The sequence below is a fragment of the Leptodactylus fuscus genome, chromosome 9, assembly GCF_031893055.1.
Source record: "Leptodactylus fuscus isolate aLepFus1 chromosome 9, aLepFus1.hap2, whole genome shotgun sequence".
NCBI classification, from domain to species: Eukaryota; Metazoa; Chordata; class Amphibia; order Anura; family Leptodactylidae; genus Leptodactylus; species Leptodactylus fuscus.
The window spans coordinates 35750862-35766183 of record NC_134273.1 but is presented as its reverse complement, the minus strand read 5'-3'; the positions used below and the strand labels follow the sequence as shown (position 1 = coordinate 35766183).

At 42.3% G+C, this 15322-nt stretch overlaps 1 protein-coding gene across 1 annotated transcript in view; it reads left to right on the top strand.

The window, feature by feature from the left end:
• SYN2 (synapsin II) overlaps positions 1 to 15322 on the top strand; it is a 208267-nt gene that overhangs the window by 105621 nt on the left and 87324 nt on the right. The window contains exons 2-5 of the mRNA XM_075286943.1: positions 7608 to 7665; positions 8543 to 8634; positions 10641 to 10797; positions 12028 to 12117. Of these exons, the coding sequence (XP_075143044.1) occupies positions 7608 to 7665; positions 8543 to 8634; positions 10641 to 10797; positions 12028 to 12117 (397 nt within the window). The remainder of the gene's footprint in view (positions 1 to 7607; positions 7666 to 8542; positions 8635 to 10640; positions 10798 to 12027; positions 12118 to 15322) is intronic.

Here is a 15322-nt window from a genome sequence, read left to right as displayed (position 1 = left end):
AATGTGGGGACATATAATGTACGGGTGACTCTAGGAGGATTATACTGTGTGGGGGTACATGAAAAATGAATGAGAATGGGCGGAGTCAACGTAAAAGTGGGTGCCGCACCTTTTGTCCCTCTTTCTGTTCTTCAAAAGTTGGGAGGTATGCTTTCCTCTTTAAATCATGTAACAAATGCATGAATGTTTTCTAGAACATTCCAGTTCCCAAAACACAGTGTAAAACACATCTTTATCTCCAAGAGGTCTTGCTACATTTTACCCCTACTATACTTCTTTGGATACTTGGTTCACAATGAAAGTGACTTCATTTTTGCACTGCACCAAGTTCATGACAGCTGAGTTGAAGGGGGTACTCCAGTAACAACAACTTAATGAATGTGGGGATCCGACCACGGGGACCCCCACTGATCATGAGAACTAAGGTGTTTTGCACCCCAATTTAAGTAACTTTTATTTCATTAATTTCAGTGGGAACCCCCAGTTGCCTCTCTGTGGCAGTTCCCATTGATGTTAATGGAGTGGCAGCATGCATTTCTGGCATGCTGCAAAACAACCCCGTCCTCATGTTAGGTGGAAGTCTCTGTGGTCAAACCCCCACCAATTAGAAAGTTAGAAAGGGCTACCTTATTGTTACTGGTCTAGCCCTTTAAGTAGTTAGTTGACAAACCTGTTGATTGTTTCCAATAGCGGCAAGCAGAATTGTGAATGCTGCTCTGGGTTACCCTTAGGGTCAGTGCAATATACAGTGGTAGAAAGTGATAGTGTATTAACAAAGTATATACCGTATATATGGAGCAGAGGTGAACAGATGCTTTAAAGTTTGCAAACAAGCAGGGATCATTAATTTGCCTACTGCCTCCGTCCTGCCTAATGACTGTCTCCCTGCGCAGCCTAGCGAGGAATAATACCTGCATTAGAGAGAATGATAAACTTCAGCCATCAGCATAATGTCAGGTTTTCCTGTGTGAAGGTTACTCTCTAATGAAGTCTGATTTCAGACTGATGCCACTAATGTACAAATTGTATTTGTGCCAGTGGCGTTTTATTTATAGGTAATGAATCCGTCATTGGAGGGAGTTGCACGCTTTGTTCTGCCGCACAAGGTTATAGAGAAAAAAACATGAAAAATTCAGCAGCTGCAAACGCTGAGGGATATATTATCATAAAACCGGCAAAAATCAAGAAGTGAGAAAAATAGCGCATTAATATAAGTGGTATTTAATATCTCTAGTTTAGCCCAGAACTTTCCATATTAAGACTACTTGAACTCAGTCTAGACTAGGAGGCAGATAACACATTTATAAGGCAGTTTTATAGCAGTTCCCTAATGTAATGTTAGTATAAGGAGGACTGCGGCAGTCGGAGCGTTCCTTAAATATAACACAGCAACCTGAGAATCCACATTCCCCATGGATCTGCGGGTTCACTTCTGTAGCTAGCTGCACGAACAAAAGTTATAGGCAGGGCCATCATGGGGAAGAATAGAGATCCCCACGGATCTGCAGTTTTACAACTGTAGCCTGTTCACATACGCAGGTTTTCAGCTCTTATTAAAATTGCCGGGCGACCATGAAATTAATGCTTGTATGTGTATTAACGGGGTACTACTCCCACTAATATCACTTATCCTAATATTGTATTCTATGGGGTAGTATTTGCTGCAGTTGAATAGAGACACATTAGGCAGAGGTGTGATTTCGTTCATTGCTTAGTGATTTTTTGGTCCAGTTTCACTTCTATTCCCTGGTATTGCACTGAGGATTTTCATATGGTTGACAGTCTATTAGGAGCGTATCCCTGGTGGGCTAGTGGTGTCTGCCTTCTCCTGGAACCTTCACTAAACAACTGATTGCACTAGTAATGAACTCTTCTGAGATTCTTATAGCTCAGAGTTATACTGTTCCTCAGTAATTCCTCCAAGGAATTTCAGAACACATGGACAACAGGATGCTACCGATTGAGGGGGTGTCCGACTGTGAGAGACGATGTAGGTACATGCTTCTTATGTCATGACGCATACAGACATGTCAGGCTATAAACAGGTCCTCTTTAAGGCATGTGCCACATTTTGCAGAATTACATTAAAGAACAACACTGTTTTACTGTCCCAGCAAAGTAAGGTTGGATTCACACCAGTGTTCAGTTTCCGTTGAGGGATTCTGTCTCCCATTCTGCATGAAAAACGCAGAGCATTATAGTCTATGGGGTCCACGGATTTCCACTTTTAATTGATCGGGGTTACATTTTTCGGGTTCCCAATCGGACTTGAAAAACAGAAACCCGAGCTCAGGTGTGAACCTAGTGCAAATGGTATTTTGATACAGAAAAGCTGGATTTTCAAAAACAGGTACGTTTTAGCAAAAATGTTAATTTTACCAATGGAAACTCTGTGTTTTCCCCATAGACTTAGATGGGTGGGGGAGGCACAAATGAAAATAGCAGCAGAAAAGCTGTGGAAAATTTGAGCATGTTTGCTGCTTTATTTCTGATGTGCTTCCATTGCATTTTTTGGCTTTGTGGTTTTTCGCTGTGTTTCATTACATGGCCTTAGTTAAAGGGGTTGTCTAAGAACCCATGTATTTGGGATACTGATGACCTAACTACGGGATAGGTCATCAAAATCTGACTGGTAGGCTCTCGGACCCTGCACTATTCTGTACACTGTGTCTGTGGTGTTATGGAACACTGCAGCTCTACTCTAATTCACATAGGAGCAGCGCTGCTTCCTCCCATATACACGGTATATAGCTCCAGGTACCGGACCCCCACCAATCAAATAACATCCAGAAGAATTTTGGTCTTGGAGAACTCCTTTACGCTAGGGCTACAGGGTGGCATAATAGCCATTCGTTTCGATAGTGTCACATGTGGCATGCTGTGATTGTGACACTTGTGGGGAAGTTAGCTTGGTAGAAGCAGTGGTTCAGGACCCAAACAGTCAAAACAGGGACACAAAATGCAGCAAACTGGTTTATTTAGGAAAAAAAACAGGAAAATAAATATACCTTGATATCAGGCACAAAATGAGCAAAACAAAATATAGCCTTAACTTCGGGCAAAAATAAAACAAATTCCTGCTCGTCTGAGCAACTAAACAGAAGTAATAACCTAACTATACATGTGGCTTATTACCAGCCTCACAAAAAAACACAAGCACAAATTGGTCTCACGAGACTCAGGGGTACAGGACAGACCGAGCCATCTCCTCACTTCCGCAAGTGCAGGCTCTGCAGCTTTTTATGGCCCAGTAATGAGCCTCAGGCTCCACCCCTGGGGCTGAAACCTATTCCAGACCTGCACTGGACCTCACATAAGTCAAGAATCTGGGGCTGATAATGCAGGACTCCAGCACTTTGCCTGTCACGTTCTCACACACCGCATGAAAATTCAAACTTTTCAAACTTTATATTGCATGTCAATGTCACATTCGACACCGGTCCCATAGATAGCAATTGTGTTGCACGCTCCAGTGATTTGCATGTGACTGCAGTTGCTATCTTTACAATCTATGCTGTCATTTTGCATACTGTCCAGAATATTATTTTTTAATTCATTTTTACATGTTCATGTGTAGATACTTAATGTGTATATTTAGAAAAACAAACAAATACATACAGTGAAATTGCAGCAAAATTGCATTGCACAACATCACTGTGACATTGTGTTGCATTAAATGAATCGAAGCACTGGATGAGCTTGTAGTTTATCTGAATACCACTGGAGGGCAGCAAACACCAGCACTGTATACTTAGTAAAGTTAGATCTGCCATGCTTATCTTATTCTTATACAGATGGTTATGTAGTTAGGGTGACAAGTCATATTTGACTCAGAAACACCTTCTAAGATTGTAAATTAACCTCAGAGTTTCATGAGAAGGACATCTGATGCTGTGACCGCCATCTGTTACCATAATTCTTCATCAGGTACGCATTTACATAAAACAGCAATACGATTAATCTTACAAGGTATTTAGCAAAACAAATGTGCAGAGCACTACTATACACCCGGAATTCCTTGCGGAGTTCCTTTCACAGATTAAAAGTGAAAAATTAAGAAAATTTACCCTCTTGGCTTGAAAGGTCTCATTAATATTCCCATAGTAGGGCAGTAATTGTTTACATACAACATATATTTTAATAATGGTTACTAACTTGTCGACAACCTTACAGAAAAATCAGTAGGACAAGCAAATTTAAAAACTTTGTAAACTTTGTCAGGCTCCTTTATAATCTCCCCCTTCTAAATGGTTTACTCACTCTGAATTCTCTGCTGAATCCATCATGGTTTTCCAAGATGGTATGCAGCTCACTGAAGTGTCAAATTACATGTGCCAATAGAAGTCTATGGAGAGTGGAGGATGGAGGAGTCTAGTGTGAGAAAAGCATAGGAACAGAGACTGCTGCTGACAATAGTAAGTTTTGTATCTCATCCCAAGTGCTTTATTTAGACCTATACTGTTTAATACGTCTCTATAATGTCCTTTGTGGTGAAGTTGATGCTTCCAAGATAGTGGGGAATCTCCTATTTTCTTCTTATCTTCTGTACTGAAGACTTTATAGCAACTAGACTTTACCCAGTAGGGACATCCGAGATAGAAGGTCTGTGAAGAGTTATCTAGACATTCTCTGCACAGGGTGGGGAGATAGATAAGCTGTCACATCATCTATTGTAAGTAGTGGATGCAATGATAGGTATTATGTGGTGTTATTTATAGAGGTGTTATCTTCTGTTGCAATCCTTTCTGTGACTGCAGCAAAGAAAACCCTACAGAATTGGCAAGGTCTGAAGAGGACCAGGAACAGTGCCAGAGCCCAGGAGAGGTGAGTAACTCTGTTTTTATGTTTGCTCACCTCCTCTAGGGTCCACTTATTATATTCTGGGGTCCAATGTGCTTGGTCCAAATGAAACCGCAGGGCAAACACATACTCATCCCTGAAAAGGGTTGTGTAAGGGCTGTGGCCTAAATAATTGCCTTTAATCATATGACATAAAATGCCCTATTAATCCCGATTTCTGGTTTAGGTTAGCCCAGCCGTACATATGACCCCAACTCCCAGCCACCAGGTCAAGCTCCACTTTTTTCCTGTTACTCTTCAGCTAGCCCCGCCCTGTTCACAACCATCATATAACCAGAGCATGCTGGAATCTAAGGGTAACTTCATACAGGGTTTTTTGGGCCAGAACCTGAGGTGGACCTAAAGCCGGGTAGCTGTGACTGAAAGCCGGTGCACTACACCGGCATCCAGCCGCGCACTCTGCTCCGGATTAGGCCTAATGAATGGGCCTAGTCCAGAGGCGGGTGTGTCTTCAGGCCGAATCGCGAGGCGAAACGGCCTGAAGAATGAGCACCTCACATCTTTGTTCCGGGACTGGCTTTCAATGGGAGCCGTCTTTTTGGTCAGGATTTTGAGGCGGATACGGCCTCAAAATCCTGACCAAGCCTTGTTGCCCATCTTTGAGTCCACTCTCCAATGGATTCTTTTATTTGGGTGTCTAATCCTATACACCAAGATAAGACCTCACAAGTTATTCAGACGGGGTAATACTTTACTTTCTGCCCTATTTTGCCCAAGTTTTCTTTTATCTTGTGCAGAAATAACCCCCGTTTTGAAGGTAGGGCGCACATCCCAGTGTAATAGCAATACCTTCCCATCCACAAATTATTTCTTGGCACCCTGCCTAAGCTTTGACCAGGCAAGTCTTGTAATGGAGGTAGAAAGCTCTGGCCTCATTTGCATGCTAATGGAATAATTTACATACAGCTGTGTCCAATTTGCATAGACAAGGTTACTCAGAAGTGCTTTTTCCATCTCGAATGGATAATTTTCAGAGCAACTTCAAAACTTTATGCTAAATTCAGCCAAGGAGCTCACACGGCGATTACATGACGTCTCGGCAATTTCTGAGAACTACCAGCTTAAAGTTATACAGATACAGGTAGACGTAAGTGCGATAAAATCACTTATCCCAGAGGAAATCAAGATTGTTACATTGGCAACTATTGTTATGCTCCATGGGGTCAAAGGCAACTCTTGTACCACAAGCTAATGGAGCCGAAATTGTGTGCTTTAGTGAATAACCGCCATGCTATGCAAGAAGACTTCTGAGTGTGCAAGTGATGTATTCTATGATTTAGGATTGCATTCATAGCGGCTATCACATGCACTCCACCATATCTCATAGTTTGTTATGGCATCTGTACAGTTGTATAGGCCTTCAGGGGTGTACCGTATATACTCGAGTATAAGCCGACCCGAATATAAGCCGAGGCCCCTAATTTTACCTCAAAAACTGGGAAAACTTATTGACTAGAGTATAAGCCGAGGGGGGAAATGCAGCAGCTACTGGAAAATTAAAAAAATTAAAATGGTCGGAGTTTTGGGGTGCTGGGAAAGGGGAGGGGGTGTCTGGTTGTCTGTCTGCCCCTTCCCTGAGCTTGAGGACTAGGATTTTTTTCCCCCACTTGGAATTCAGCCTGGCTGAACATAGGGTATCTGCAGTGCTTCTATTAACCCCTTCCCGACGGAACAGGAGCACTGCAGATCCCCTATATTCAGGAGACCGGGCACTTTCAGACACAGGGATACCTAATGTGTATGTGTTTCACAGTAATTTTCTACTTTTATATGTATTCTGGGGAAAGGAGTGAACTTTTATTCATTTTAATTTTTTATATTTTTTAAAGCTTTTTTTTCCCACTAATTTATGGCAGATTCTATACATTACTATTGCGGCTGGTCATAGACCCTCCCTCCAAAAAAAAAAAATGTTTGTTTTTTTTTTGCTTGACTCGAGGGGGGCTTTTCTGCACAAAAACTGTGCTGAAAAACTCGGCTTATACTCAAGCATATATGGTACATAGAATTTTCCACAAAGTGGGTTTCTGAAGAGGGGTTCAGGCTGAGAGATGAGGCTGTTGCCTCCAAACCATATAATGCCCTCCTAGTGATCTTAGTGGTCCTGCACAGTATAATGCTCCCTCAGTGGCTCCTGAAAAGTATATTGTTCCTGGGATCCATACAGTATAATACCAGAGCCATCACACAGGTAGTGAGGGGTGGGTATGTTTTTAGCATTCACTGCTGGTAGGATTCCCCACTCCCTGTGTGATCCTGCCACTACATCGAGCAGTACTAAGAACTGTACTCACCGCTCACTCCCTGAGCCTCACTGGTAACCTATGTATAACCTTCCATCAGTACTCATGCAGGAGAACGGTGGCCGGCCAGGGTCAGTTAGGGGCAGTTGTAGCCCCCCCTTCCCCATGCTCTAATGTAGTTATACGTGAGCTTCTGAATTATATGTGAGCTGAGTTATACGTGAGCTTCTGAATTCAATCATCATTAAAGGGATTCTGCCTCTTTTTCATAAACAGCTCCACTCTGGTCTGTGGGCTGTGTCTGGTATTGCAGTACTCTCTAGAGAAGGTTAGAGCTGCATAACCTGACACAGCCCATGAAAAAGTTACACTTGTGCTGTTGCTACAAAAACATGAGACTTTTCATTGCAATAATCCATTAGTTTATCTACTTATCTGTATCTAGTTCTTATGTTGGTTGATACATTTGTGACACTTCTGATTCATGTTCTCTTTATGTTTTAGGGCAAAATGTTTCAGAGGAAAGAAGCTTCAAGGAGATTATGATATACGAGTTGAACAGGTAGGACATGTATTGAATTATTTTAGACATGCTGAATACACACTTTACAATATAATGGATAGACCTAAAAATAACATTGTAGTTGATTCTAATTCTTTAGTTTATTGATTTTTATTATTTTGCACTCCGGAGCCTTCACTACTGTCAATCACAGACAGGACCATAGGGCATTAACTATCCAGGATGTAAGGATGCGAAAATATGTCTTACTTTTATAGTTACCCTAAGACATTTCAAGCAGTGATGTTTGTCCTAAATGAGTCCATCCATATCAGATTAGAGGGGTCCAACTATGGTGATCAGCTACTGAGATAGTGACCTCTTCATTGTTTATTCTGGTCCATACTCCAGTACACCATACACGTAGTAGTGACTGTTCTGGGTATTGCAGCTTTGTCCTATTCAAGTGGCCACTGCGATATGTGTGGTGTCAAGTATATGGACCACTATAAGCAATGAAGAGGCCTGAGTGACTCTGCCCCTTCAAACAACTTATTGTTAAGGGGCTGAGAGTTGGACCCCTCCATTCTGATATTGATGACCTATTGTAATGAAACCCCTTTAATATAACAGACATGCCTGGTATCCAGGAGTGTGAAGTAAGTGGGTGCAGAAACATCCAGGCCCAGAGCTGTAAGGGCCCACAAGGTGTCTCTTCATAACATAACGTCTTTTGGAGGTCTAGTCCCTTGAAAACATTCAGTGACACCAAAATTCTCTGCACATTCAACAATCTACCAAAAGTAAAGATTTGGCTATTGTTTTCTAAACTACCCTCAAATAGAAATCTCATTTATAATAGTGGTAGTAATGTTATTATTTCTCCTGGCTCTGACCTCTTTCTGATCTGACTTACCAATTTTATCTCTAAATTTAGGCTGAATTTTCAGAAATTAATCTTGTTGCTCACTCTGATGGAACGTTCGCTGTCGATCTGCAAATGATCCGGAATGGCGCCCGAGTGGTCAGGTGAGTCCAAAACATTTGCAAATATCTACATTTTATTGCATCCAAGTTAAAAGGGGTTTTTTGGTTTATAAAACTTATGGAGATGTCCCTCATGCTAAAGAGATGTCCCTCATTTCAGATCTCAGCTATCTATTAGCCAGAGCAGACTATGGCTAGGAAAATCTTCCCCCTCTCTGGAAGATCCAACACATATTGCACAGGGATTCCATTATCCTTCCTATGACCATCTAATATGTTAAAGCATAACTAAACTTTCAGACAAATTTTAATTTTATGGCAGTATTTGTGTCCTTGAAATGTATGTCCATTTATACATAACTTGAACAGTACAGGTGGAAATAAGAAACCATGTAATATATCTTTTTGAAGAAAAGGCTGAGTTACTTTTCCCCTATAGTTCTATGAAGAGGAGAGGGGTAGGTTGAGGCTGATAGAAAACACACTCAAATAATTGCTGCTCCACCACTCTGTATACTTTTAAAACTTCTATGTTTGTACATAAGAGGCTACCAGTGCACAGATAGAGAGAAAACATTTAACTAAACAGAAACAGCCACCTATTCCACCCTCTGTTCTCCATAGAGTTCTGGATTTGTGGTTGGATATAAAGACAAATCTTATGTAAACAACACTCGGATTGAAGATAAGGAGCGGGAGAACAGCTTAATAAGTGATGATGGAAACAGACCTCCTTAATAAGATATATTACATTTCTTGTATTCACCTGTACTATTCATTTATGTGAAGTTGTTTATATCTGGAGGTACGTTAATAAATTTTGTAATATATTTTAACAAATATAATTTAATACATTTTTTCTCCATTGTATGACATCCTGCACATCTGCTCCCAATCCTGTCCGTGTCAACTGGTGAGATCTGTGAAGAAAATACAGATAGATCTTAGTGTCATATGAAAGCTCATCTTTGTGTTCTTCAATGTTTACATTGATCCCCCTGACCTGAGCTTCCCTGCATTATACAAGAGCCTGCACATTCACTCATACAGGAGCCTGCACAGTAAGGGTTGGTTCACACTAGCTCTTGTATTCCATCCGCAAGGAGTCCGCGTGGAGACCCCCCCCCCCCCCCCGGACGGAATGCAATCGCAATTGCAAGCGATGTGCTTGCAAAGCACATGGAGCCCATAGACTATAATGGTCTCTGTGTGCTTGCCGCGCACTGCCCGCACAAATGAATTATGTGGGCAGTGCGCAGAAAGCACACGGAGCCCATTATAGTCTATGGGCTCCGTGTGCTTAACTGCACAGCACTTGCATTAGCGCTGGTATTCCGTCCGGGGGGGGGTCTTCATGCGGACTCCTTGCGGACGGAATACAAGCGCTAGTGTGAACCAACCCTAAGATGCAGTGGTCAGCTCTCAAATGTGAAACAAGGAAAGGAAGTGTAGCATTTCGCAGAAAAGAATCAAAATGCATTATTAAAGAATATTACAAATTTCAGTAATGTCACAAATTCTGCCAGAAAGTTGTTCGAAAGTTTAGCTAGGCTAATTCTGTAGGTTTGTTAATATTATATGGAGATATAGGAATTTGTTCTTTATCTCTGTCTGATTTTCTATGTAGCAGCAGCACCATGCAGGGCATTATAGAGAAATATTGACCTGTGTTGATCCAAATAAAGCACTTGGGGTGAGAGAGAATACTTACTATTAACTGCAGCACAATGTCTGTGCCTGTATCTCTGCTTCTCTCTTACTCCACTTCTCTCCTGCCCTCTCTGTACACATCTCACATCTATTGGTAGCTGTAATTTGATACTTCAGTGAGCTGACAGTTCATTTTGGTTTCAGCAAAGATTTCGGAGTGAGTGAAGATTTCTTTTAGAAGGGGAGAATAGAAAAACACCTGATGAGCAGAGGAAGAACCTTTTTTACTCTGATAAGATGTATTACAAAGATTCTTATATTGTCTTGTACTGTTGATTTACGTAAATTTTTTTTGAAAGTTTAGTGATCACTTAAATGCACATTTTTGTTATTTCTAGGTCTTTTCGACCAGATTTCGTTCTCATTCGACAACATTCCTTTAGCATGGCAGAAAACGAAGATTTTCGCAACCTCATAATCGGCATGCAATATGCCGGTATACCCAGTTTAAACTCTCTGGAGTCAATTTACAATTTCTGTGACAAGCCATGGGTGGTAAGTGTTCACACAAAAATACAGTTATCAATTGTAGTTCCAGAAAAATCAGAGGGTCAGTTCTTTTTATAAAAGAATTAAGGGGGTTGTCCAAGAGTCCATACTGGTGGTTATAGGTCATCTCTAGCATGGCCACTACACAGTGTATGTAGTTGTTTTCTTCCAGCTCTGTACACTGTGAAAATCTGGCGGCTGCAGCAGTTGATCGTGAGGGTGTCAGAACTCCACTGATGTGATATTGATGACATATATGTACTATAGTACAAATTTAAAGGAATTGTCCAAGACCTCATATAGATGACCCATCCTTTGAATTTGTCATCATTATGAGATTAGTAAGGGGGTGATCACCCCAGCTGATTTTGGTACAGTATACAGAGCCTGTAGCAGATAGTTCCATACACAGTGTAGTGGCCATGTAAGAATACTAACACTCAAAATCCATTCAAGTGAATGCTGCTGCAGCCACTGGAACTGTACAGTGAATGTGGAATCAAGTAAGTGGGAGATGAGCAGCAGTACCCCTTCATGGCCACTTCACAGTGTACTGAGCTGTCTCCTTCTGACTCTGTATAATGGGAGATGAGCAGCAGTACCACAACATGGCCAATGCACAGTGTACAGAGCTGTCTCCTTCTGGCTCTGTATACTTTTAAAGTGAATGGATGGTGAGCAGCAGTACTACGGCATGGCCAATATTTCAGTGCACTGAACCTTTTGTTTCTGACTCTGTACTTTGTGCAAAAACTAGCTGATCAGTGCAGGTTCTGGCATCCTAATAATAGACCATCAATATAAAGTCTCGGACAACCCCATTAAACATCCAAAGTTAGAGAAAGCTTTGCTGTGATTTTTTTATTTTATTTTAAGTGAATTTGGTAAATAGACACATATACTAAGGACCCCTTGATACAGGGCATCACTGATGTGGTAGATAATCGCACAATTACTGCATCAAAATCCCTGCAAGTACCTGCAGTTTTCTTACCAGTCTCGGTAAATGCGTAATCTTAAAAAGCCAGACGTGTTCTGCAGTGTTTTACCTGACAGTGGTAACCTGCAGTTTCATTAGAAGTCGCCCTGGAATCCTAACCTTATCCTGACTGCAGTTGTGGTTCTTTGCCGCATCGTTACCACCAGACATGACTATATTATATTGTGGTATATTATACTATGTTATATTGACATGTTCTCATGCATGGTATACACAATGTCATTAATATTTTACAGTTCGCCCAACTCATATCTGCCTATAAAACTTTGGGAGCAGAAAAGTTTCCATTGATTGAACAGACATATTACCCCAACCACAAGGAGATGGTAAGTCTCACAGCAAGCTCTACAATAAAATAAATGTTGTGTAACCAGCAGGGGGTGCTGGGTGCTGTATGCTATAGCTTTTCTACATAGAGTATCCTTTTTGTAAATTCACAATTGTTGAGAAAATCTGTTGTGCTTGTTGTTATATCCACGATACAATACTGAGCAATATATATATATATATATATATATATATATATATATATATATATATATTAACCAGCAATTATGTCTGGAATGAGTATAGACTATACATAATAAATCTATATATTCTGATCATTTCCTCTAAGTGTATCTGTCTGACAGACAGGAAAATAAACCTAGTATACTCACTGTATGCCCGCATAATGAAATGCTCCTTTATGGCATGCTGTAATTTGCCACTGGTTATCCTTACGGCTATCCTTCCTTGAGGTCCTACGCTTGGCTGTTCTGTTCTGTGAGTTATCTAGACTCCATTGGCTGTGCCTTACTTACTTTATAATGATTATAGCTAGAACATAGAGATGGGGCGATAGCAGGCTGCGGTTTCTAGGGCCCACCTATGGAATTCATTCTGAGGGGCCACAGTTCATATAAATGCAAATACTCTATTCCCTGCCTCCCTTTCAGTATTAGCCTGCTAACTTTGCCTTAGCTCTGTGAGCAAGATGAATGGTGATGGGAGCCCTGCAGTGACAGTAAAGAGACAGGACCCAGTATGAAGGATAGTGCCTGGCTTGCCTCTTTGCCTAGCTAACATCTTAGCTATCCAATACATCTATATATAATAATTGTGTGGTTTGTAAAATATTCTATCCAGTTTATTATATGAGCATTGTACATAGCCTATCTGTAAGCAGTGCAGTGAGTATAATGTGCCCTGCATCCCTCTTGCAGTGATTAGAGGAGCTAAGAGCCCACTTGCCCCCTGGGTCAGGGGCCCACCAGAGAATTTACCTGCCCCCTTGCGGGCAGGGGTGAACCTAGCTTTTATGCTGCCTGAGGCGGACGACAGAAAGCCGCCCCCCCCCCCCCCCCGGGAGGAGGGGGCGGGGCGGAGCGGACGGGACATCGAGAGCAGACAGGGAGAGGACCTGCTCTCTGCCTGAGCGTGAGGGGAGGCAGGTGGAGCAGCGCTGCGTCCAGAGGGCCTCCCCAATCCACCGCTCGCTTCCTGTGCCGGGCTGCCAAGACGGTGACGCTAAGCCAGTCCAGGACAGCTTGTCCTGGACTGGCTTAGGTCAGCAAAAATGCTGCCCCCCCCCCCCCCCGGGGGGGGGGCCCGGTATAGTGCCACCTGAAGCGGTCGCTTCAGGTCGCCTCATGGGAGGTGCGGCGCTGTGTGGGTCAGTTCGGGTCCCCAGTGATCATACCCTGCCCTGTGGATAGGGAATACGTGTCCATAAAGGCACAACCCCTTTAAGATAGTGGAATTGAAGTAAGAAGAAGCTTATCCTGTGGAGTTTGCAAGAATGGGGTCTGATGTGACAGTACAGCAAAAGTTTCACAATAAATTTGGTAAATGTGCTCTACATAGAAACTGCATTTTACATTGGGTGAAGCATTTGGAAACCACTGGGTGTTTTTGCCATGGGAATAGTCCAAAGACTCCAGAAGAGACAGTGAACAGGAATTGAGCATAATCCTAAAAAGTCGCCCAGGCTGACCAATATGGGACCACAGGTACCATAAACCACGGTATGTTGTATCTTACAAAGACATCTGCGTTATAAGCCATACAGATTACATCTTCAGGACTGAAGCCAGACGGCAAACAAAAACACCATGACTTTAGTATTAGAGCCAATTGATAAAGGACAAATTCACTGTCAAGCAGGTATACAGCGATGAGACGACCTTTCAACTTAGTGGGAAATTCAACTACCACCATGTCAAAATTTGGGGTAATTGCTTTTTGAGCACACAAGAGACTCACCAAAGTCTACAGTCACTTCTTTTTTGCCGAGGATACTATTACTGGCCACGTCTATCTACATGTTAAAGGAATGGCTTAGGCCACAGACCACGTCTGGCAGATCTTCCTCTATTAGCAGGATTGTGCGCCTCCACATTTCCCTTTAGATGTTCGCCGATACCTGAATGAAACTTTACCAGAACATCAGATCGACTGCATCGGAAACAACAACAACTCACCATTGGTGCGCTGGCCTCCACAAACACCCTGTGACTTCTTTCTTTGGATCTACATCTGGAGCTGCACCAACCACATAATGTGACCGACCTGAGACGTTGTATAACTTTAGAGGTCATATCTGAGGATGTGCTGGCACATGTCTGAACACAACTGGACCACTGCCTAGCTATCTGCCGTGTCATCGACGGAAATCACATTGAACATTGTAGTGTATGGATAAAACTTGTGTAATGTGTCTTAGTTTTTTCAGCGTCCTGCTGCAATCTCTGCCTCCCATTGAAAACAATAGAATCTGCTGCCGATTCAATAATGGAATCTGCCCCCAAATCCATGGCAAATTCCTCCATGTGAACATATCTTTAGGAGGCATTTTAACCCCTTCAGAATTCAAGTGTGCATCTCTGCAGATGAACTTATTTAACCGAATGAATCTTAATTTTGCATTTTAATTCTAAGGGTAAGTTCACACATGGTTTTTGGATCGGAACCTGAGGCGGAGGCCGCCTCATGTTGCATTCCAAAAACCGGGTAGCCGCAACTGAAAGCCGTTGCACTGCACCGGCATCCAGCCTCACACTCCGCTCCGGATTAGCCCCAAATGAATGGGCCTAGTCCGGAGGAGGGTGTGTCTTCAGGCCGAATCGTGAGGCAACTTGGCCTGAAGAATGAGCACAATGCTACTTTTTTTCTGGGCGCCGGAAGAAACGGCGCCTGGAAAAAAGACCTGAGCAGCTCCCATTGATTTCAGTGGGAGCTGTCTTTTCATTCAGGATTTTGAGACAATTACGGCCTCAAAACCCTAACCAAAAAACCCTGTGTGAACTTCCCCTAAGACCCATGAAGGGGTGTGTCCCAGACTACTTCAGAGTCCCTGTAGGCACTGTAGCCAAGCTGTAGTCACAGATCCCTTAGTCACAAATCAGTCAAGCAGCAAGATCTGAGGTAAATAAATGGGATGCTGACTTATGGATTATTTTTGAGCTCAAGCACAAAAAATCTGAGAGGGTGGACAAAGAGTAAAGAATCGTATTTTTTATTCTAAATGAGAAAAAAACTGGATAAATTTAG